We start from the raw sequence: 25,011 nt of genomic DNA on the forward strand, positions 1-25,011 counted from the left end.
AACTAGTATGCATGAGAACTACCAAGAAAATAGCAGAGGATGACAGTCATGTGTTTGCATGCCTGCCAACATTGAATGACTTGTAACAGTAGATCCTGCACAAGGGCATATTCAAAAAGCAATCAATAATCAGATTTTTATGCAGAAATCTAAGATTGCATTCAAGTGCACTGTAAGCTGAACCTAAAAACTACACTGAAGTTCTTGTACAAAAGTACAGTTTGCATACAGTTTAATCTGCTTGCATTCCTATTTTGTGCATGAGTTCTTAAATTTCAACAACTTTCATATGAAACATATATCAAGCTTTATAAAAAATTGCAACGGAGAGGCTTTAACACAATCGAAACCGACAACTCATATTGGAAAACAATTATATTTTGGAAGAACTTTCACTACAGGTGACAGAATTCCAAAAATCAAATTACATGAAAATATACATCACCATTTGTCTTTGTACATCAGGCAGAAAATCTGCAGTATAGCTAGAAAGAAAAACACACACACAACAGCATTTTTAATACCCAAAATCCTCAAACTGCCAACTTAGAAGGGTGAAAGCCTACACCTAAACACGTGAAACCTACTCCAGACACTCCCCACAAAAACAAGCTCGGAAAACATTTGCTTCATCAGTTGGGCAGTGAAGACTAATGAGGTCACCTTGGCTAATTTCAAATTCAGGTATAAACTTTAACCCCTTACTGTAAAACTAAAAGTATCTGCATCTTAAATATTTGAAGATCTGCAAAAGCACTAGTATTTACACCCACAATATTTGAGGGCACCGAGTGTTAATGCAGCATCAGAATATCTGGTAAAATATTCTCACTATGTAGGCCATCTTAAAAATTGATAAATGCAACTTTTAGTTTTACAGTGCAAGACACCTTTTACAAGACTTTTTTTTATAATAGTAAACTTAAGAAAAATGAATGCACAAAGCCCCTTGCTAAAATCTTTCAGAATTTACACGATTCTCTAACTACAAGCAAGCTATAATTTGGTACAATGCATATTGTGGGTGTCTAAGTACTGTATATAGAATATCCAGATAATGTTGTGCTATGTACAGGTCTTTACAATTCCTCCTGAAGATCAAAGCAGTTCACAGGAATCCTGATGCATCATTTTGTTTTCCCCCCAAGTTGGCACGTTAGGCTTTACTCCACAATGAGGATGGCATAATTCACTCAGCTCCAGAATGCCAATCCAGGATTACCAACTTGTTACCAGTTTGAAGAGGTCCAACAATTGGTGAGTTGAGTGCAGAAAGTCAACAGTGCCATGTTGGTTCTTAATTGGAGACCTGCAACTCAGAAATTTCCCATTAGTTATTACTGCAGTTTCGTCCAACTACTTACTTAAATAAACCTGACACCCCTTTACATGTGATGGTGCCAAACAGGAGCCCCTCCCAACCATATCAGACACAGACAGAATGGCCATGAGTGAGGTACCACAGTTACTAGGAGCCAGGAAACTGTCCATTAAGGGCTAGTGCCTCAAGACTACTGTACTTAGAGAAGAGCATTCCTCAACCACAATCCTCACAGAGGTATTCAAAACTATCTATAAACATGACCCTTATTCAGAAACAAGACTTTTGACTTGTTAGTGAGGAACAATGCAAAGTCTAGACATGGAAGCCATGAAAAAAACCTATTCTCCCAGCTCAAAATAAACAAAACCAATTAGCTGGATTTCAAATAGAGCTGATGCATTGTAATATTATCCAACAATACACAAATTTTTGATCCCTTCAGACTATTTTATATCCAATTGTGACTTGCATTCAAGCAGCTCCAACATTCCTGCAGTCAATAAGGCATGCAAGACAGAAATAAAAAGGGGTACAGCATTTACTGCTGGGAACTGTAGGACATGAACTTCCACACCCCCACAAACAAATGTGGTACTTACCAACCCCACGCTGACAGACAATAGCTAGCTTTTATTTAAAAATTTTATTCAACTATTGTGGTCAGTGAGTGATCAGCATTAGATCCCCTCACCAAGTCCAACCATTACCCCCTATTAGCTAAGGAGCCTTCAATTTAATGAGGCTGCTTTATGCACAAAGACCACTTGAAGCAATACATTATATTTTACGCTGATTTTGTAGGTATTGGGTTTAAATTATTTGCAAAGAGGGAACATGATTGCTGGTTGGTAGGGCTTAAGATATTGTAACCCCTTGAAAGAAAATGTATGCTTTGGAAAAGAATTTTACATTACCTGCAGATAAAATTCCAGAAAAAACCAACCACCGACAACATTTAAAGCATCTTCAATAACACGTATGCATACAACGATGTGCTGGAGGCATTTCTGTAGAATTATTGAAGTCAGTGCAAACAAAAGTGGCTTTTTAAAAAGGAGACCAATTTGGGTTTGGACTTGGCTCATGAACTGTATGCCTTTAACAGAACAATTTTGGATTCTCTCCTGTACATACTATGCCCCAGTGTCTCCTGGGAAGTCTCTGCTGTACTAGAAGAGTTGGCGCTTGGTTTGTAGGAAATACATCAGTGGCTGTTGATGGAAGCTTAATGGGATGTTGCAGTCAGAGAGCAACATGTGCAGGAAAAGTTAGGAGGTTCCTGCCGATGCTCTGTTAAGAGTTCTGCTTGCCTCAACACCCAGATTTTCAGCAGACATTATACTGGTTAGATTCTAAACATGGTGACTCAAGTTGTTGGCTTTTAAAAAAAGTGATGCTACTTAAATTGTTTTTGCCTCACATTAGCAATTATTGATTAACATTGTACTATATAGGTTACAAATACTTTACACTTGAGGACACCAAGCATGTTCAGCAAGAACTAAGAAAACAGTAAATCCAGTAAAGAGGGTCAGGAGTACAGGTTGGACTGAATATGCTGCCTTGGTAGTAACACCAGAGTTCCTTCTCTGCTCTTCAACCCCATGCCCCACCTCCCTTCCCCAAAGCAAAGCCACAGAAGTTTCAACCTAGTAGCTCAAAATCTTACTGGTTAAAGTGGACAAGTGATCCAGTTAAGTAGTTTAGTATCTACAAGGGGCAGTGAATGTAAAGCTGAAATGTGCATTATACAAGTCATGGTTACCCATCATTCCAATGTGGCTCAGTTATAGGAACATCAGTTTAGGCAGGTAGTGAATAGCTAATATTGTACACTTTCATATGCATTAGAGTTTTGCATACATTTTACAATGTTGTCACTAGTACTTCAGCCAAGAATACCCAGCAGTACAACTGTATAGACTGTCCTCCTAAATTTGGGCTGTGACTAAAGATCATTTTGAGCTGTACCATACTAAAATATTGATAGCAGTAATGATAGATGCAAGCAATGGGGAATATTACACAAGTGTACCCTACAATATCAGTGTAATGGCTTAAGTGCCATTTTTCTTGTAGCTCACTGGTGCCAGTATACTAAAAGGCTTAATGACAACACTGGTGATTAAAACAGTAAAGCAAACCTGTCTCCATTATGCACCAGGCATCTATACAGCACATTTTAGTTGGTGTGTAGTCTGCAGAAAAGCACTTAGCTATAAATATAGCTTTCCATTTGTAGCACAAACTTCAAACATGGGAGTATGTTTCAATCATGCTGAACCTAGTAATGGTTTCATTAGGAAAAGCAATGTTGAATGGTAGTTTAAGTGTATTGAAGTGGTTAAATACAATGATGCATCCTGAACACATTCTGGATAACTGGATATGTAATCTGTACATTCTGGACAATCTACTGTTAAAGCCAATGCAAAACACCATGTAATGCTATACAACTTCAGGGCTCTCACTACCTGCTTTACTACCAGTCAACATACTTGCTGTACAATGGTCAGAGGGATGGCATATAGAGACCAGAAGTAGGGCTGTAATCCTATCTCTGCATTTTGCTAGTCATAAGTCACTAGAGCAAAACTAAAGCAGGTTAGGATATCAAAACTGTAACTGCTTCACAGCCATTTAACTCACTCCAGTCATTCAACATCTGAGGCAAACCAACCTGATGGTAGGAAAATCCCAAGTTAGGCTATATTGTACCAGATTGATAGTTCTCCATTTTGCTTACCCTGAAAAGTGAAGCTTCCTGATGAATGAAGTGTCACTCGAACGCAGTCTCTTGACTTTTTCTTACACAGCGTGCAACCTTCCTTTTGAATTCACCATTACGGTCTTCCCTCCATTCTTTCTGCAAGTTGCAAATCAGAACATACTGATGAACAAGTCAGCAAAAGCTCATTTGTCCCCAACATTCAAAATTGAAGCTGGTGAGCTGCATATGGTGGATACAAATTTTAAAAAAATTATTCATTCATGGGATGTGGGCGTCACTGGCAAGGCCAGCATTTATTGCCCATCCCTAATTGCCCTCGAGAAGGTGGTGGTGAGCAGCCTTGAAATGCTGCAGTCCGTGTGGTGAAGATTCTCCCACAGTGCTGTTAGGAAGGGAGTTCCAGGATTTTGACCTTTGAAAATTCCATGATGGCCCTTTGCTTTAACCTTAGTATTATAACTCCTTACCCATTGGAGAACTTTCATGTCCTCAGGACATCCCAAAATACTTTACAGTTCAAAAATCAATTTCATTATAGCAGTGTAGGTAAACATGGCACCCAATTAGTGCACAGCAAGGTCCCACAAACTGCAGTGAGATGATCAGATAATAAAGTGGTGCTGGTTGAGAGATAAATGTTGGCTAGGACATGGGAGGACTCCCTTACTCTTCAAATAGGTGGACACAAAAGGATCTTATGGCATTGAGGCAGAAAAGGACCTTGGTTTAGCAGCTCATCGAAAGTCAGTATTTCCGACACTTCAGTGCAGTACTGAACTGATTTATCAGCCTAGATTATGTGCTTAAGTTGCTGCAGTGGGGCTTGAATCTTCTGACTTGGATTGAGTGCTACCAAGCCAAGGTTAACACTTCATACAGAACTATGTTGCAATACTACATAGCACCCTGCCTCCACCCATTCTCTAATCAACTCCAGGGAAGCATAAATTAGAGATATCCAAATTGCTCCAACTGATGTTAGGGTTAAATATCTTTTTGTACTCTGAATTAAATTTAAATCATTTTCTTTACTAAAAGCAAAACTGTAAAAGGTTACATTAAGCATAAAAATTTATTGTTACAAAACAAGTAGCAGATTCATTCTGTTGAATCTTGAGTCAAAAAGAATAATTAAGTGTATAATCTAAAACAAACTAACTGTTCTGGGGGAAGAATTTTAAAAATGAATTCTAGTAAAGAATTTAAATCATAAGCTGACTCCAGAACACCAGCTGAATTCAAGTTAGGGCTGAAGACCACTGTGGAGATAATCTCTCTATACAAGAACAGGTGAAGGCAATGAACAGACAGTGGACAAACAGGGATTTGCAGGCAAGACCAGGTGTCAGAGTGCAAACGTTAGCATTCGATCATGATTTGAGGTATTTGGAATGAAGGATAGGGTGGTGGTCACTAGAAATTCAATAAAACCAAATTTCCACATTAGTTTGAACTACAAAAACCTCCCTGCAATCCAATTACAAGTGTTTCATCCTTCTACAGAAGCTGTGTCTACAGCACATGTTGGGCTGCAAGGGAGAGAGACATTACGAATACAGATCAGTTATGGTTGGTGATATTGGTGGCGGCAATCAATGCAATTCAGATTAACTTATAGTACTATTTTTTCCAGAATCTTTGATACCAATACAGAGCTGTTGAGGCAATGCTGGCCATTACACAAGATACCACAAGCTGAATCAGCTCCAACTTTTTCCTAGCTGCTCAGTGCATCAGGATGAATGAAATACATTCGATACCCATTCACTCAAACTCAGTGAAAGGCCTACCTATAGGGTGTTCCTAATATATGTCATATGATGCACCATGTTAGAGTACGACTTGTACCCAGCCCTCTGGTTGGCGTGAGTTTGTGTTGAACTGCGTGTAAACCTATGGGGAGGGCATCCGCAGATGCATAATTCTATATTTTAAAAAATGTATTGCGCTCAAGTGGAAAATGGAGAAGACTGAGTGTGTAAACAAAGATGCCCAAACAAGTTCCACCCTGACCAGGTGCCACAGTACTTGAACTCTTCCCAGGTTTACATAACACCAAGCAGTCAATCACTGTCAGTCTCCATCAATGGTTGGATAAGAACATAAGGAATAGGAGTAAGCCACATGGCCCCTCGAGCCTGCTCCGCCATTTATTATCATAGCTGATGTTCTCTCAACTCCACTTTCCTGCCCTATCCCTCGATTCCCTTAGTGTTCAAATATCTATCGATCTCAGTCATGAATATACTCAATGACTGAGCAACCACACTCCTCTGGGGTAGAGAATTCCAAAGATTCACAACCTTCTGAGTAAAGACATTTCTCCTCATCCCGATCCTAAAAGGCCAACCCCTTATCTTGAGACTAAGCCCCTTAGCTCTGGACTCTCCAGCCAGGGGAACAGCCTCTCAGCATCTACCCTGTCAAGCCCCCTTAAAATCTTATGTTTCCATGAGATCACCTCTCATTCTTCCAAACTCGAGAGTATAGGCCCATTCTACTCAATCTCTCCTCATAGGTCAACCCTCTCACCCCAGCAATCAATTTAGTGAGCCTTTTGCTGTTTCTATCTAGTTAGACATTTCTGACCATATCCACAACCAACTAGTATCACTAATTATTTAAAATTCTGGCTTTATGCAAGTACCTTAAGTAGTTCTGTTTTGTTTAAGTTTCATTTACATACAACACCAATGCTCTGATCAATACTTTGAAGGAAAGCAAAAAGGGGGAAGAGAGAAAAACAAGTGAAATGTATATTACTTATTCAGTGCTAAATTTTTTTTTTAAAAAAAGTCAGCAAAGCATGATGCTCATTAACACTGAATAAAAATAAACACAAGTGGAGGAACAGTCTTCATTCAAGATCACAAGAAACCATTGGTAAAGTCTAAAGACAAACTGAAGCAGGAACTCCAGCATAGGTGTGGTCTGCTAAGTGCTGAGCTTCCTAGGCATCATTCATGAACTTGGGAAGTCACATAGAACTCTCAGTAGGAAACATTAGAGAGGAGAGTTGCTGCAACATGAACTCTCCAACTGCAATTTAATAAATGCTGGAAGGGTAGCTGGATCACACCTCCAGGGGACAATCCTAGGTACAAGGGAATTGTTAGAATATACAAATCAGACCATTAAGGACCACAGTTCTACTGACCCCACAGCAAAATTTCAAAGTCTTAGAAATCCAGTTCTGCCATTTAAAAAAGGCAAATATTCACAGCTAAAGTCCTAGCACAAAAGCTGATTCAGCAGCAGTCATTACCAGTCTCTTCCCAAACTACTACAATCAACTCATACTTTAAGTTTTAAAATGACTTTGTTGTAACTAAAGGCCATTTCAACATTGATTACATAGGGTCTGTTCCTAGTCAGAACCTCCAACATAGGAAAGAGGATTTTTTTTCTTTCAGCCTAGAGGAGGGCTTCCCTCAGACAAAATATCCTGTCAATAAGAGTGCCACAATCAATGAGGTATCACCTGGTTTTATACTATGCAGAACAAAGGATCCTGAAGATCAGGTCCCCGAATTACCTTACTTTAACCACAGCAATTTGGGAATTGGTTGGGTTCTATGGTTCGTTTTTTGTTTTGAATGCTATTCGCAAAAGGTGTGAAGGGACAGGAGGGGGAAAAAGTCTGCTTCAGTGAGGCAGTTATACAGCTGAGTGGGGGGAAGGGAAGAGATGATCACTTGGGAAACTACTTTTCTCTGAAATTGCAGCAATTTGTACAGAAGTCAGCTTAAAGTAATCTACATAAGGACTCATTTGGTAGAGTGCTTATTCAGTAGTTCTAGCATTTAAGGTAGGAGCTGTACTAAACTCTGGCCTATTAAAAGACTCAGTAAGTCACTGCTGCAGGCAACACTGCATTATAATGCCAGTGACAGAACAAGAGTGATCCATTCAGCCCCTCAAGCCTGTTCTGCCATTCAATTAGACCATGGCTAATCTGTATGTCAACTCCATTTACCTGCCCTTGATACCCCAACAAAATTCTACAATCTAAAGCCTCAAATTTCAATTGATCCACAGCCTTTGAGGGGGGCAGGGGGGGGGAATTCCAGATTTCTACTACCCTGTGTTTAAAAAAGCACTTCCTGATTTCACTCCTAAAAAGACCTAGCTCTAATTTTCTTATGCCCCCTTGTTCTGGATTTCCCCTACTAGAGGAAATAGTTTCTCCATATCTACCAGTGAATCCCTTAATAGTTTTAAATACCTTTATTAGATCACCCCTGAACCTTCTGAACAAGGGAATACAAGTCAAGTTTATGCAACCTGTCCTCAATGTAACCCTTTAAGCCCTGGTATCATTTTAGCAAATTTGCACTGCCCCCTCCAAGGCCAACATATCCTTCGAGGTTCAGTACCCAAAACTGAACATAGTACTCCAGACACTGTCTGACCAAGGCTCTGTACAACTGAAGCATCGCTTCCTTATTTTTGAATTCCAGTCTTCTTGAGATAAAGGCCAACATTCCAGTAGCCTTTTTTGTACCTATGCACTAGCTTGTTGGAACGTGTACATTGACACCTAAATCCCTTTGCTCCTCCACAGCACCTAGTCTCACCATTAATATTCAGATGTGTTTCTCTGATCTGAAGTAGACGACCTCAATTCACCACATTGAATGCCCTCTGCCAGTTTCCCCCCCACCCAGTCTATGTCCCATTGTAACTTCATTAAGTTAGGAGGCCCAATAAGCACTATCTGCAAACCTGTATATATAATTCTCTATTCCTTCATGCAAGCCAACATGGTGAAAAGCTGAGGCCCAGATCCCTGGGGAACACCAGTTGTTACGTCCCACCATTCAGAAAAGGACTCTTATTCCCTGTCTCCTAACTCCCAATTATTAACCCATGTCAAGGTTACCCTCAATTCCATGAGCTTTCATTTTTGCTAATAATCTCATGCGAAACCTATCAAATATCTTCTGCAAGTCCCTATAGACAACACCCATAGACTCTTTCCTATCCATGTTGGTGACCTCAAAAAATTCAACTAGATTAGTCAAACATGACCTACTTTTCACAAATCCAGGCCAACTCTGATCAACTTGTACTTGTCTAAGTGCTCATTCAGTCCCTGATGACAGATTCCAGTAACTTCCCCACTAACAGGTCTGTAGTTAGCAATTTTCCAATCCAAAAAGGCACAATTATGGAATCTAGAGTGCTTTGGAAAATTATTTCTAATGCATCTGCATTTTCCACCCTGGGGTGGAAACCATCAGATGCTGGAGATTTATCTCCCAAGTCCCATTTTCCCCATTACCATTTTTAAAAACTTGTATTAAATCCACTACGTTCCTCCTCTTACTTATTTTTAGGTTCCCTTCTACCACTGGTATTTTGTCCTCTTCCTCCACTATGAAAATAGAAAGTACAGGTCTGCTACTTTATTATCCATTATAGTCTTGCCTGCATTAGTCTTATAATTGGCCCACATTCCTTTTACCACTCAAACTTTTCAGTTAGTGTTGATATGCTCAGCAAGTTATTTTTCATATTCCTTTTTGCACCCAATTACTTTCTTTATCCCTTTACTGCTTTTTATACTTCTCCCAGTCAGCTTGGAACCAGCTCACACTTCATTTGTTGACCATGGTTGCATAACTACACAAGGGAAGCCTTTGCCTTAAAGGGTATGCACTGGTTTTATAACAGTTTGTCTGTCATTCACCCATTAACAGTTCAGCCCATTTTACTGGTCAATTCATCTCATCGCTTGTAAGTTTACAGTTCTTAAATTTAAAACCTTAGTTTGTGACTCCCCCTCAAACCCAATACCAAATTGAATCATATGGTCACAATTTGCAAGATGCTCCCTTACCATCAGATTGTTAACTAATTCTGGTCCGTTATAAACCACTGTTCTAGAAAGCTGTCCCGAACACATTCGAGAAATTAATTGCCTTTGCTGCTTCAGCTGTTCTGCTTCTCCTAGTCTATGTGAAAATTAGAATCTTCCGTAATAACCACACTGTTTCTGCACATGCTTCCCTGATCTCCATATTTATACCATTGAGTTTGACCGAATTTCGTGGGGCCTGGTATGTCTTCTCAATATTGATATCCCATTATTAGAAAAATCACAGAACTTCTTGGTTCAGTGGGAGTACTCTTGCCTCAGAGTTGTAGGTTCAAGTTCCACTCCAGGGACTTGAGCACATAATCCAAGCTGACACTTAGTGCAGTTCTGGAGGGAGTGCTGCACTGTTGGAGGTGCCGTCTTGCAGATGAGATGTTAAACAGAGGTCTCATCTGCCTTCTCAAGTGGACGTAATAAATTCCATGGCATGGTTTGAAGGAGCAGCGGAGTTCTCCCAATCTCCTGGCCAACATTTATCTCTCAATCAACACCTAAAACAGATGGTCTAGTCATTATCTCCTTGCTGTGTGCAAATTGGCTGCCATGTATCCTGCATTACAACAATGACTACACTTCAAAAGTACTCCCTTACAATCAGAAAGGGGAGAATTTATAATGGGGAACAATGAAATGGCAAAGTAATTAAACAAATACTTAGGTTGTCTTCGCAGAAGAGGACACAAATAACTTCCCAGAAATGCTAGGGAACCAAGGGACTAGTGAGAAGGAGGAATTAAAGGAAAATCAGTATTAGTAAAAAATGCACTGGAGAAATTAATGGGACTGAAAGCTGATAAATCCCCATGGCCTGATAATCTGCATCCCAGAGTACTAAAAGAGGTAGCCATGGAAATAGTGGATGCTTTAGTTGTCATCTTCCAAAATTCTAGATTATGGAACAGTTCCTGCAAATTGGAGAGTGGCAAATATGACCCCACTATTTAAAAAAGAGAAAACAGGGAACTACAGACCAGCTAGCCTAACATCAGTAGTAGGGAAAATGCTAGAGTCTATAAAGAATGTGATAACAGGACACTTAGAAAATAACAGGATTAGACAAAGTAAACATGGATTTCTGAAAGGGAAATAGTGTTTGACAAACCTACTGGAGTTTTTTTTTGAGGATGTAACTGGTAGAATAGATAAGGGAGAACCAGTGGATGTGGTTTATTTGGATTTTCAGAAGGCCTTTGATAAAGTCCCACATAAGAGGTTAGTGTGCAAAATTAAAGCACATGGGATTGGGGTAATATACTGGCATGGATTGAAAATTGTTAACAGACAGGAAACAGTAGGAATAAATGGGTCTTTTTCAGGATGGCAGGCAGTGACTACCGAGGTGCCGCAGGGATCAGTGCTTGGGCCCCAGCTATTCACAATAGCTATCAATGACTTGGACAAGGGAACCAAATGTAATATTTCCAAGTTTGCTGACACAAAACTAGGTGGGAATGTGAGTTAAGAGGAGGATGCAAAGAGACTTCAAGGTGATTTAGACAATTTGAGTGAGTGGGCAAATATGACAGCTGCAGTATAATGTGGATAAATGAAGTTATCCACTTTGGAAAGAAAAACAGAAAGGCAGAGTATTATTTAAATGGCGATAGATTGGGGAATGTTGATGTACAAAAGGGACCTGGGTGTCCTTGTACACCAGTCACTGAAAGCAAACGGTTTGTTGGCCTTCATTGCAAGAGGATGTGAGTACAGGAGCAAGGATGTCTTACTGCAATTATACAGGGCCTTGGTGAGACCACACCTGGAGTATTGTGTGCAGTTTTGGTCTCTACCTAAGAAAGGATATACTTGCCATATAGGAGGGAGTGCAGCAAAGGTCTAGCAGACTGATTCCTGGGATGGCAGGACGGTCATATGAGGAGAGATTGGGTCAACTCGGCCTGTATTTACTAGAGTTTAGAAGAATAAGGGGATCTCATTGAAACAAAATTCTGAGAGCTAGACAGACTATGCAGGGAGGATGTTTCCCCAGGCTGGGGGGGTCCAGAACGAGAGGTCAGTCTCAGGATACAGGGTAGGACATTTAGGACTGAGATGAGGAGAAATTTCTTCAGAGGGTGGTGAACCTGTGGAATTCTCTACCACAGAAGGCTGTGGAGGCCAAGTCACTGAACATATTTAAGAAGGAGCTAGATAGATTTCTAGACACAAAAGGCACCAAGGGGTATGGGGAAAGAGCAGGAACATGGCATTGAGATAGAGGTGCAGCCATGATCATATTGAATGGCAGAGCAGGCTCAGAGGGTCAAATAGCCTAGCCCTGCTCCTATTTTCTATGTTTCTACTGGTTGTAAAGTGCTTTGGGACATCAAGGTCATAAAAAGTGCTATATAAATGGAAGTTATTTCTTTTTTTCTCCTAGGGATCCTGGTTCTATCTGAACCCCAGCAAGATATTCAAACTTTATATAGACTCTGGGCCACATATTCTAGTTAAGAGAACACAGAACATAAAGGAAGAACAAGATAGTCAAACCATAGCTTTCATGGGCAGGTATGCTAGATGAGGATTTGGTCATAAAACGTCAAGACGTTTGATCTTCCAGCTGTGGGGATGAGACTGGAGTCTAAGCACCCCAGACACCATGCACACAGCAAGGTCCCACAATAGCAAGCAAAATGATTTTTAAAAAAAGTTAACCAGATAGCTAGTGCAAGCATGAATGTGTAGGAAGTTAACTAAAGCTGCAGTTGGACATTAATGATCCATTGCTGCCTCGATTGAGACAAAACATCTGATCAATCTGGTTAGAATGGTTCCTTCAATGCTTAAGCATGGCAACAATACACTTCCCAGCTCTCAAAGTAGGTGGTTGAATTACATGTGCAGAAGTTGACTGTTTAATTGCAATAATGCTGTCTTCTATAAAATCAGCAGTGGAATCGTGGAAAGTCCAGAGACATGGAACAAAAGGCAGGTAAATGGGAGTTGAGGTAAAGATCGGCCATTGAATGGGAAAACAGCATACTCCTGTTCCTATATTATGTGGCAGCTAGTTTGCACACAGCAAGGTCCCACAATGGCAAGCAAAATGATCGGTTAATTTAAAAAAAATACTATTCATTGAAGGAGATATGTTGGCTTGAACACTAGAACTTCCTGCCCTTGAATAGTGCCATATAATCTTTAACATCCACCTGATACCTCATTTGAAAGATGCTACTTTAAAACATTTTTAAACATTTCTTTGCAATACCCATGATCTGAAAAAATATATTGCAACCTCAAATAGTAACACTGGTAAATTACAGCCAAACAAAAATAGAAATCACTTCATCTAGGTGCACTAACATATGCAAAGTAGTTACAAATGAACATTCACTTTCATGCCCCTGCCTTATTTTTGGTTCCAGATTTTTAACTATTTAGTTGATTTGCTCTGTTATGAGAATTTAGCAACTGGTTAGGATTAATCCCAGACATCTGAGCAGGCTTTCTCTAAACAATCTTGTTTCTGCTCCTACTTATGGTGGAGGCCAATGTTACTGAATGTACCATTAGTCTCAGATTTATTCTTTAGGCTGGAACGGTTTAAAACAAAAAACTTAAACAGAAATGAAACTGCTTCTTAACCTCAGCCTCTTATGACCAAGTTCCCCCAATGTTATGACGTTGAAGCCAAAGTTCTGACTTCCAACAAAAGTTCTTACCGCTGCATCCACATTGGCCGGTGAGTCTCCATTTGGATCTGCCAACATTGAAATCACACTAATAAGAATAGTCTCCACAGTGTGGATCGGCAGCCAACGCTCCTCAGGCTTTTCATATCCATATTTATCCTCACCAGGCTCGTGAAGGATAGAGATGCACACTTCACCATTCTTATCAACTGCAACAAAACAGACAGTTTCTTTACTCGAGTTACAAAATCTTATATTGCTTATTTCACCGTTGCCAACTAGATTCGCACATTCAGGGTCACAGCCATCCGATGGCCCATTAAACCTCAACAATGCACTTTCCCATGAAACAAACTTTAGGAGTAGCAACACTGTCTATTCAGGAAACAAGGCAGAAAATGTAACCCTTTGCAGCCAAGTCAGATTAGTGCTCAAAGGCTTTGCAGCAGTTGCAGACCACCACCATACCCAATCCCCCAAATCTTGGGTCAGGAGATACTGCTATACTGGCTAAATGTATTTACATATAGAAAGCTATTCCTTATTTGACCAAATTTGTTCTATTACTTAGTTGACTGCAAATTCTACTGTCTATATGCAACTAGTGTTCCTTTTAATAATTGTAGAAATTAAAAGTTTATGGAAAAAAGTTGTGATGAACATTTCAGACACAAGTTAGAGCAAAAATAGCTGTTATTCCCACACCAGTTAAGGGTGTGGAATCTCAGTGAAGTTAATTCTCCTAGAAGACAATGAATCAATATCAGAATGGCAACTTTCCTTAGGACAACCCCATCTCACTAAGCCGATTTGAAAAGCTCAGGTTTGTACAACCCAAATTTTTATTGTAAGCTAGAACCTGAGGCTTGAAAAGGGACATCTTCAATGTATTCTTAAAAGGAAGGCTTTGATAAGAGTGCTGCACATGCTAATTAAACAGTTAGGGACAAATATTCAGGAGTAGTCATCACCCTTATCTGGGCACAAAAAGGTATCAATACAGAAGCATGGCAAGCTAAAACTTACAATCCCACTCACTTGGGGATCACTGAAAAAAGGATCAAATGTGCCTAGTGTTAAACACTGACAGCAGTGTCCTAAACCTAGGAGCGGAACAGATCTTCCTGAGCATCTCCAGGAAGAACTGCTCTAAAGATCAATTAAATAGCCAGTTACAGCATCTTGCCCCTTTTACTTCTGCAAAAACCAAGAATCAACAGCAGGGGGTAGGGGGCAGGGAAAAACACAGGCATACAGAACCAGAAGACCTATGAGACAAGCACTGGTCTCTGCTCCATAAATGGCAGAAACTCCATTGCCACATGTGAATGGCAGTATTTGACATTAGCTAATTGGATTATTGTGTCAGTGCCCTGAGAAGCTAATCCCCGTGTCTCTTGTCCTGGTACTCACTCAACATAGCTGCAAAAAGGTCAGATGACATTCAACAAGGCCCATGTGGCAGCATGCAGTCATCTAAAAAAGTCTTCAGCTCCACTACATTCCAGACCCAGGTTCAAGATGCAGAACAGCCAAATGCAACAGTTGTGCAAACCAATACCACCACCTTTTTCCCTTTACAGCGTATCTTTACATGGGTGCCACTGGAAACAGTCTCAATAGGCCTTAATTGACCAGAGAGTGGAGAAGCATTTCTGTCCAGACAAAACATTTGTTACACTAGCCCTTCCATAACCCTTCTGAATGGCTATGCAGACATCACATTCTAATACTGGAAAACAGCGTTGAGTTGGTTATTGTAAAGAACCAAAAAAATCGGACAGATTTTGAATTGGAAAAATCAGCATCAGCCATAGGCAAGTGCAATTGGGACAAAACTGACCATGGTAGGTCAAAAGATGGATTGGTGAATCTGGCACCAGAAAGTATTTTTAAACATAGAAGTTCAAACAAAACAGCAAACACAAAGCCTCAGTTATCCTGGGTGAACTTCTCTACTACCTGCACAGGCAAGGCAACTTGCTTTGGACAATTTCTGGTGGGAATCAGAAAAGTAGGAGTACAGGCCTACTTGAATTTTCCACCCAGTCAACATTCTAGGGCCCAGAAGAGGGGAAAAAAAAACACAGGTTGGTGCTCAGCGTGGGGACACTATCCGAACACTGTACTGGCAGGGAACTCTACATTCAGCATGGACTCGCTCTGTCAGTTGTTCTTGCTTCTATTTCTACCTGCCTCACCCCTGACCACCTCAACTATTTACACATTGAAACTGGAGACATTGACCAGACACACTCACTACCTCCTATTGTCTCATGCCAATATCTCTTCAACCCTTTAACCATCTCTCGTTTTCCATTTAAACACTTTACAGGTCACCAGAACATAAATAGGATCAGGAGTGGGCCAGAAGGCCCCTTGAGCCTGCTCCGCCATTCAATAAGATCATGGCTGATCAACTTTCTTGCCCGATCCCCATATCCCTTGATTCCCCTAAAGTCCAAAAATCCATCCATCTGAGCCTTGAATACATTCAAGGACTTAGCATCTACAGCCCTCTAGAATTCCAAAGATTCACAACCCTGAGTGAAGAAACTCCATCTCAGTCTTGAATGGCCGACCCCATATCCTGTGACTATGCCCCCTAGTTCTAGACTCTCCAGCCAGGGGAAACAACCTCTCTGCATCTACCCTGTCAAGCCTTCTCAATCTTATATTTCAATGAGGTCCCACCTCATTCTTCTAAACTCGAGTATAGGCCCATTCTACTCAACCTCTCATAGGACAATCCTCTCATCCCAGGAATTAATCTAGTGAACCTTTGTTGCACCGCCTCTAAAAAGGCAAATATATCCTTCCTTAGATAAGACCACCAAAACTATATGCAGTACTCCAGGTGAGGTCTCACTAAAGCCCTGTACAATTGTAATACGACTTCCTTACTCTTGTACTCCAATCCCATTGCAATAAAGGCCAACATGCCATTTGCTTTCCTAATTGCCTGCTGTACCTGCATATTAACTTTGTTTCTTGTACATAGACACCCAAGTCTCTCTGAACACCAACATTTAATAGTTTCTCACCATTTAAAAAAAAAAATTTCTATATCATTCTACTTCCTCTTATACATTTCACCAGTTTTCTCCACAAATGTTGACTGACCAAGTGTTTCCAGCATTTTCTTCCTTTCTACTAGGCAAAAGTGTACAGCCCTACTCCTTGGCAACAACGGAAATTAAGTGTGCTTCCAGATGGCCAAGTGGAAAGCTAGCATCTGTGATCAATGGCAGCGCAATGTCCAGCTTCTACTCCTAAGCTACTAAATATTATTCAGGATGCAACAAGTTCTTATTAGCCTTCAACATTTTAAGGATTATTCTGCATTTCTCGAGAACCCCGTAAGACAAAAAACTAAGTTGCACTTCAGCTTGCTTTTAAGAAATGCACTCGACTGCACTGGTATTCTGGTCAGGTGACTTCTCCCACCAGAAAACTAGTACATGCACTATGACCCAATTTGGCACTCAGCTTGTCATCACAGAACTTTTAAGCAGTGGCATTAGCCCCACTTCTACCATTTGATTTAATCAGTCCTCAAATGTACATGTTTTCCTACTCAAATTACAATTAACCCTCAGTTTTTATTTTATAGTTTTATATATTTGAAATAAAGGATGAATCTTTGTGCTAATGTGTTATGGTAATTAATATTTTCTTTTCTTCCTCTTTCCTCCCCTCCCCACTTTTTTTTTTAATATAGGAGTTAGGTGACAGTGTTAGCAGAGAGTCCCACCAGCACTGACATCAAGACCAGATGGCCCAGAGGTTGGGACTGCAGCTGCACCTAGGCTTGTATTGGATATGTCTGCCTAGGCTCCATATCTTTGTGGTTGCTGGAATGCAGGGCAGGTATAAGAAACATGGATAATGGCACCTCATTATTCCCAGAGTATAAACCAGTTTGGACAGTCATAAGCACCAAATCTCCAATCAGGGCTCAGCTGAAGAACATGAAGTTAAACCAGTGTGGTCATAGAGCTGCGTTCCTTGCTAGATCAAGTGTTCCATAACTCTAATACAAAGAATGAAGCACAATGTAGTCTAATGAGACCAAAACCAGTGCATGGAATTGAACATGTAAAACTGGTCACTAAAATATCTTCTGCCCATTGCTTAAAGTACAAAAGGTGTTTCATTGTAAGTGAGTTAATAGCTATTTGCACAATTAGTACTCATTTTTAATACAGCCAGTGGTATAAAAATAAGGTAACTTATGTTGAAGAGGAGTAAGGGATAAGTGATGTCTGCATACGAATGGATTGTGGGTTTCACTATCTGTGCTTGTTATTTTTGTTGGTTTCCAAGAATTTTACGTGCCGGGATGGAGCATTTTTCCTCCTTTATATAACAGCGTGCATTGCAGGGTATAAAACAGCATATCCTCCAACTCACCATGTGCCACCTCACCAGACAAAATACTAAAGTTACTGGAGCTTTACATCTTGCATTTTGGCAAACTGCAAGTTTGTACTATCCCTCTGCCTCTTCTCTCCCCTGCTCAACTCCCACCAAACCCCCACTCTATGGCCAAGCTTTGCTGGCATTTTAGACTTTGTTCTTACCATTTGGATGCCAGATTTCAGTGATGAATTTCATCTTTGGTGGCCTCAGGGGATAGTCTTTGGGGAAGGTGAGATGGGCTTTGAACACACCGCCTTCGCTGTGAATAAAGATACAACAGTTAGTTTTTCTGTAAAATAAATGTATCAAGCTAGACAAGTATTAGATTAAATCAGTGGTGGCGAGGTAAAACTGGTCAAACTCCACCAGTTGATAAATTTTAACAAATGTCCACATGCTATTGTCTGAACAAGTACAAACCCAAACCAAGAGTTGGGTTTTGTACTCATGCAGACTAACTTGAGCAATGGAAGAGGAATTTCACCTCCACACTACAGAAAGACCTCATTACTGACTTGTGTAGTCAAACCACGTAACTTTGCTAGCCCCCCTCCCCCCCCACACCCAAGAGGTTTGCACCTCTGATTTTGTGCCTGCAAAGAAACTGCTGTGTCTGAAACTATGGCCTGGGGGACAAGATGTTGACAGCCATATGGCTGTATCGCACTGGGCAGTCCTGCTAACCACTTGTAAGGAGTTGGAGTGTTGCACACAGTTCTGCTCCATTTAGGAGGAGATGGAAGAAACAGAGAAAGATCAAGAAAGTGCAAGCAGCAGAATCATGAGGAAAACATGGAGACATTGATAGCTAGACTGATTAGAATAGTGTAGTTTTAGGTGTCTTTGTTTAGAAAGGATGATATGCCCATGGAAAGTGTATGGAAGCAATTTAGATAACAAGGACAAATGGCTTTAGTTATGTGGTGAGACTAATGAAAAATGGAGCCTTCTCCTAGTGAAGCATCACAGGATCTAATTCAAAATTAGCAGTTTTGATAAGATAAAAATAAGGAAAAACAATTTCCACCAGTCAGCCAGCAACTAGAGGGCATTAATTTGGGTGCCAGCTGTGGCTCAGTGATAGCACTCTTACCTCAGTCAGAAGGTTGTGGATTCAACTCTAATTACTTGTGACGTGGAGATGCCGGTGATGGACTGGGGTTGACAAATGTAAAGAACCTTACAACACCAGGTTATAGTCCAACAATTTTATTTGAAAATCACAAGCTTTCGGAGGCTTTCTCCTTAGTCAGGGGAATGTGGGAATCCTTCAACGTTTCGCATTTATATTCAGAGAACAATACCTGGTGATTATAGATAATCTTTCCAACTGCCCGTTGTCAAGGCAAAGTGTTCAGACAGAGAGGACCACCGAATATACAAACGGCCAGAACACAAAACAGAGGGAGAGGGAGAAACATCCGAAAGGAAGAGAAAGACAGAGAATGACCCGTTGGGGTTACGTGTAGCGTGACATGAACCCAAGATCCTGGTTGAGGCCGTCCTCATGGGTGCGGAACTTGGCTATCAATTTCTGCTCGACGATTTCGCATTGTCGTGTGTCTCGAAGGCCGCCTTGGAGAACGCTTACCCGAAGATCGGTGGCTGAATGTCCTTGACTGCTGAAGTGTTCCCCGACTGGGAGGGAACCCTCCTGTCTGGCGATTGTTGCGCGGTGTCAGTTCATCCGTTGTCGCAGCATCTGCATGCTCCGGGGCATCCTTTCCTGCAACGCATGAGGTAGACAACGTTGGCCGAGTCACAGGAGTATGAACTATGTACCTGGTGGGTGGTGTCCTCTCGTGTGATGGTGGTATCTGTCGATGATCTGGCACGTCTTGCAGAGGTTGCCGTGGCAGGGTTGTGTGGTGTCGTGGACGCTGTTCTCCTGAAAGCTGGGTAATTTGCTGCGAACGATGGTCTGTTTGAGGTTAGGTGGCTGTTTGAAGGAGAGTAGTGGAGGCGTGGGGATGGCCTTAGCGAGGTGTTCGTCGTCATTGATGACATGTTGAAGGCTGCGGAGAACATGGCGTAGTTTCTCCGCTCCGGGGAAGTACTGGACGACGAAGGGTACTCTGTTGGTTGCGTCCCGTGTTAGTCTTCTGAGGAGGTCTATGCGATTTTTCGCTGTGGCCAGTCGGAACTGTCGATCGACGAGTCGAACGTCATATCCCATTCTTACGAGGGCATCTTTCAGCGTCTGTAGGTGTCCATCGCGTTCCTCCTCGTCTGAGCAGATCCTGTGTATTCGTAGGGCCTGTCCATAGGGGATGGCCTCTGACGTGGTTAGGGTGGAAGCTGGAAAAGTGAAGCATCGTGAGGTTGTCCGTGGGCTTGCGGTAGAGTGAGGTGCTGAGGTGCCCGTCTTTGATGGAGATTCGTGTGTCCAAGAAAGAAACCGATTCTGAGGAGTAGTCCATGGTGAGCTTGATGGTGGGATGGAACTTGATGTTATCGTGTAGTCTCTTCAGGTGATTCTTCGCCATGGGTCCATAGAAAGAAAATGTCGTCTATGTATGTGGTGTATAGCGTTGGTTGGAGGTCCTGTGCAGTGAAGAAGTCGTGCTCGAACTTGTGCATGAAAATGTTGGCGTATTGGGGTGCGAATTTGGTCCCCATGGCTGTTCCGTGTGTTTGGATAAAGAACTGGTTATCGAAGGTGAAGACATTGTGATCCAGGATGAAGCGGATGAGTTGTAGGATGGCGTCTGGAGATTGGCTGTTGTTGGTGTTGAGTACTGAGGCTGTTGCAGCGATGCAGTCATCGTGGGGGATACGGGTGTGGAGATGTCCATCGTGCTAAGGCCATCCCCACGCCTCCACTACTCGCCTTTAAACAGCCACCCAACCTCAACACACCATCGTTCGCAGCAAATTACCCAGCTTTCAGGAGAACAGCGTCCACGACACCACACAACCCTGCCACGGCAACCTCTGCAAGACATGCCAGATCGACACAGATACCACCATCACACGAGAGGACACCACCCACCAGGTACATGGTTCATACTCCTGTGACTCGGCCAACGTTGTCTACCTCATACGTTGCAGACGCTGCGAAAACGGATGAACGGACACCGCACAACAATCGCCAGACAGGAGGGTTCCCTCCCAGTCGGGGAACACTTCAGCAGTCAAGGACATTCAGCCACCGATCTTCGGGTAAGCGTTCTCCAAGGCGGCCTTCGAGACACATGACAACGCGAAATAGTCGAGCAGAAATTGATAGCCAAGTTCCGCACCCATGAGGACGGCCCACCAGTGAATAAAAGCTCTCTGTTTTTAATACAACGGGTCATTCTCTGTCTTTCTCTTCCTTTTGGATGTTTCTCCCTCTCCCTGTTTTGTGTTCTGGCCGTTTGTATATTCGGTGGTCCTGTAGGTAACACCTCTGTCTGAGCACTTTGATTGCCTTGACAACGGGCAGTTGGAAAGATTATCTGTAATCACCAGGTATTGTTCTCTGAATATAAATGCGAAACGTTCAAGGATTCCCACATTCACCTGACGAAGGAGAAAGCCTCCGAAAGCTTGTGATTTTCAAATAAAATTGTTGGACTATAACTTGGTGTTATAAGATTAATTACTTGTGCACATAATCCAGGCTGACACTTCAGCAGCATTGTTGGAGGTGCCGTCTTTCAGATGAGATGTTAAAACTGAGAAATGTCTGCCCTCAGGTGGACGTAAATGATCCCACAGCACTATTCAAAGAGCTGGGGAGTACCCCCCCCCCACCCCAATCACTGGTGTTCTAGCCAATATTTATCCCTCAACCAATATCACTTAGATTATCTGGACATCACACTGCTGTTTGTGGGACCTTGTTGTGCATAAGTTGGCTGCCACATTTCCTACACGACAGCAGTGGCCACACTTCAAAAGTACTTAATTGGCTGCAAAGCATTTTGGATGTCCTGAGGTCGTGAAAGGTGCTATATAAATGCAAGTCCAGGAAAAAAAAAGTTTGGAAAAAACTAAACCTGCAGTTGGCTGTTTGCCCCATCAGAAACAAAAAGTTGATGATTATTTGGGGGAAAAAAATGATAACTAAAATTAAGACAGGCATGGGAAAGGGCCAGAGATGGGACTAGGTGGATAGCTTAGAGAGTTGGTGCAGGCACAGTTTTGCCGAATGGCCTCCCTTTAACATTGCAAGACACTAGAAGATGGAGGGGACACTAAGTCAAGGTGTAGTGGGAGGTAGAGGGCAGACACTAAATTGTCACACCTAAGGCAGGGTCTTTCAAAGCTACAGTCGTCACAGGCAGTAAAAATTTCCAGTCATTGAGGTGCCTCAATTTTAGTAAATTGCCTGTTCCTCCTCTTTCCCTCACCACCAAAACACCAATTTAGAAGTTTAAGAGGTCTGACAATTGAACGTACTAGTGTAGTTTGATGGTCTTCTAAAAAAAAGTACTTAACATGTAACACCCTGGAATGCTGAATCATGCAATCAAAATTTTGCAACAAGCAATTTACCATTTTCAAACACATGGTTATGGAGATGCTGAGTGGAAGCAAAACAAATCACACCTCCCCCCACAGCTAGTAGGCACTTCCCAGTAGTATGCTGAGATTTGAGAATAGGCTGCAGGATCACCTCAACCAGACCCAGCATGTGGTAAAGGAAGAAAACTATGAACAACCACATCACAGTGCAAGTCAATTAGGAACCTCATTTGATGTACAAAACAAGTAAAAACCACAAAAAGGTTTGTCCCACATGTCAAAAGCAGGACATTTTACTAAATTAAAAAAGGCACTATATAAATGCAGGTTGAAGTGTTAAGTTACAACTGGGTAAAAAGAGAAAAATGAAAAGGTCCCAGTGTTACACTAAAATATTTCAAAGTTCTTTTGGATATTTAAATTTTCATTACAAAAACAAATTTTACAGTGCACATATGGATTGCCTGCAATGTACCTCCAATGTCACATTGGATGCCTTACAACACATCTGGAACAAACTGGCTTACAACTGGCTCCACATAGTAAACTACACTTTAAAAAAGTTATCACATTTTAAAATGAACACATTGTAAGGCAGTTGTTAATGGATCATAGAAAACATCACTAATTACAACTTGGTTATTAGTGAAAAATTCACACCTCCAAGTCCACACTTGATAAATTCCTACCAACATTAGGTAGGAGGCAAGCAACCTGCCAAACACTACATGGCATTGACCTTTTGGTGCAATTACCCAATTACAAGGCAGCAAAGGCCTAGGACTAGGCTACCTGCTGGCTCTCAAATTGGGAAATGGGTAGTTTGCAACACTTCTATAAAATCAGATTACAATTTAATTCAATCAATGGCCTATTAAATGTTGGGAACCAGCATTTATGCCATCATGGCAAGATACTGCATAGTTGCTAAATGCTACCTACAAGGTAGGTAATATGAATAGATGAGCAAGTAACTCATTGTATTCCTTTCTGGTTCCACTTTTAAAAAAGGTGGAAATATATAGATGAACAAAATAGTTTTAACCATCCCAATTTACAAGTCTTCAGTTTGTGTTGAGATACTAAATACTTTAGTCACCAGCACATTGAATCTGCAGGTACCACTGACATTCAAACAGAACTGATTTTGCTCAAATTTGACATGCAACAAATGGCATAATGCCACCACAGAATTACACTACGATCATCTGCTTGCATCACAGGGGGCCATACTGAAATCAAGAAATGCTCCATTGCACTATAATGAGACTATGCTCAGTTAAGGATATTTGCATCAAAAAGCAGGACAGACCAGCAACTTGTGCCTAACCTAAGTTCTTCTGGACACAAGAACTAGAAGTTTGAACTTCTCCAATCAGTCCTGCCACATAACTGAAACAGCCCTAATCAAAGGTCATAATTTACATCCTGTGACTGACGCACTATCCCTAATCCTTCTCTACCTCTCCAGCCTTTGACATGGCGGCCACACCTTTCTCATCCAACACCTCATCTGTTGTCCTGCTGAGCAGGAATGCCCTTGCCTGGTTCCACTTACCTATCCAGTCCTCCGAGTCCCCTAAGGATTGGCCCACTATTGCTCATCCAAATGCTGCCCCATAGTGACATCTGAAGACACGATTCACATGTATGCAGACAACATCCCAGTCCACCTCACCAGCACTTTCTCAATGCCTGTTTTTAAAAAAAATATATTCATTCATGGGATGTGGGTGTCGCTGGCAAGGCCAACATTTGTTGCCCATCCCTAATTGCCCTTGAGAAGGTGGTAGTGAGCTGCCTTCTTGAACCTCTGCAGCCCGTGTGGCAAAGGTTCTCCCACAATGCTGTTAGGAAGGGAGTTCCAGGATTTTGACTCAGCAATGAAGGAATGGCGATATATTTCCAAGTCAGGATGGTGTACGACTTGAGGGTAACGTGCAGGTGTTGTTCCTCTAGGTGGTAGAGGTCACTGGTTTGGGCAGTGCTGTCGAAGAAATCTTGGCTAGTTGCTGCAGTGCATCCTGTAGATGGTACACACTGCAGCCAGTGTGCCGGTGGTGAAGGGAGTGAATGTTTAGGGTAGTGGATGGGGTACCAATCAAGTGGGCTGCTTTGTCCTAGATGGTGTTGAGCTTCTGAGTGTTGTTGGAGCTGTACTCATCCAGGCAAGTGGAGAGTATTCGATCACACTCCTGACTTGTGCCTTGTAGATGGTGGAAAGGCTTTGGGGAGTCAGGAAGTGAGTCACTTGCTGCAGAATACCCAGCCTCTGACTTGCTCTTGTGGCCACAGTATTTATGTGGCTGGTCCAGTTAAGTTTCTGGTTAATGGTGACTCCCAGGATGTTGGTGGGGGGGATTTGGCAATGGTAATGCCGTTGAATGTCATGGGGAGGTGGTTTGACTCTTGGAGATGGTCATTGCCTGGCACGAATGTTACTTCTCACTTATCAGCCCAAGCCTAGTTGTCCAGGTCTTGCTGCATGCAGGCACAGACTGCTTCATTATTTGAGGGGGTGCGAATGGAACTGAACACTGCAGTCATCAGCAAACATCCCCAT

General features: G+C 41.8%; 1 protein-coding gene across 1 annotated transcript in view; it reads right to left on the reverse strand.

Moving 5' to 3' along the window:
- Positions 1 to 362: 362 nt before the first annotated feature.
- The window catches only part of ube2g1a (ubiquitin-conjugating enzyme E2G 1a (UBC7 homolog, yeast)), a 95,641-nt gene continuing 70,992 nt past the window's right edge, over positions 363 to 25,011 (reverse strand). The window contains exons 3-6 of the mRNA XM_068007946.1: positions 18,158 to 18,255; positions 13,605 to 13,783; positions 4,071 to 4,190; positions 363 to 1,309 (exon numbers count right to left, since the gene is read on the reverse strand). Coding sequence (XP_067864047.1) covers positions 4,104 to 4,190; positions 13,605 to 13,783; positions 18,158 to 18,255 — 364 coding nt within the window. The 3' untranslated portion in view covers positions 363 to 1,309; positions 4,071 to 4,103. The remainder of the gene's footprint in view (positions 1,310 to 4,070; positions 4,191 to 13,604; positions 13,784 to 18,157; positions 18,256 to 25,011) is intronic.

Source organism: Heptranchias perlo, chromosome 28, assembly GCF_035084215.1.
Source record: "Heptranchias perlo isolate sHepPer1 chromosome 28, sHepPer1.hap1, whole genome shotgun sequence".
Taxonomy (NCBI): Eukaryota; Metazoa; Chordata; class Chondrichthyes; order Hexanchiformes; family Hexanchidae; genus Heptranchias; species Heptranchias perlo.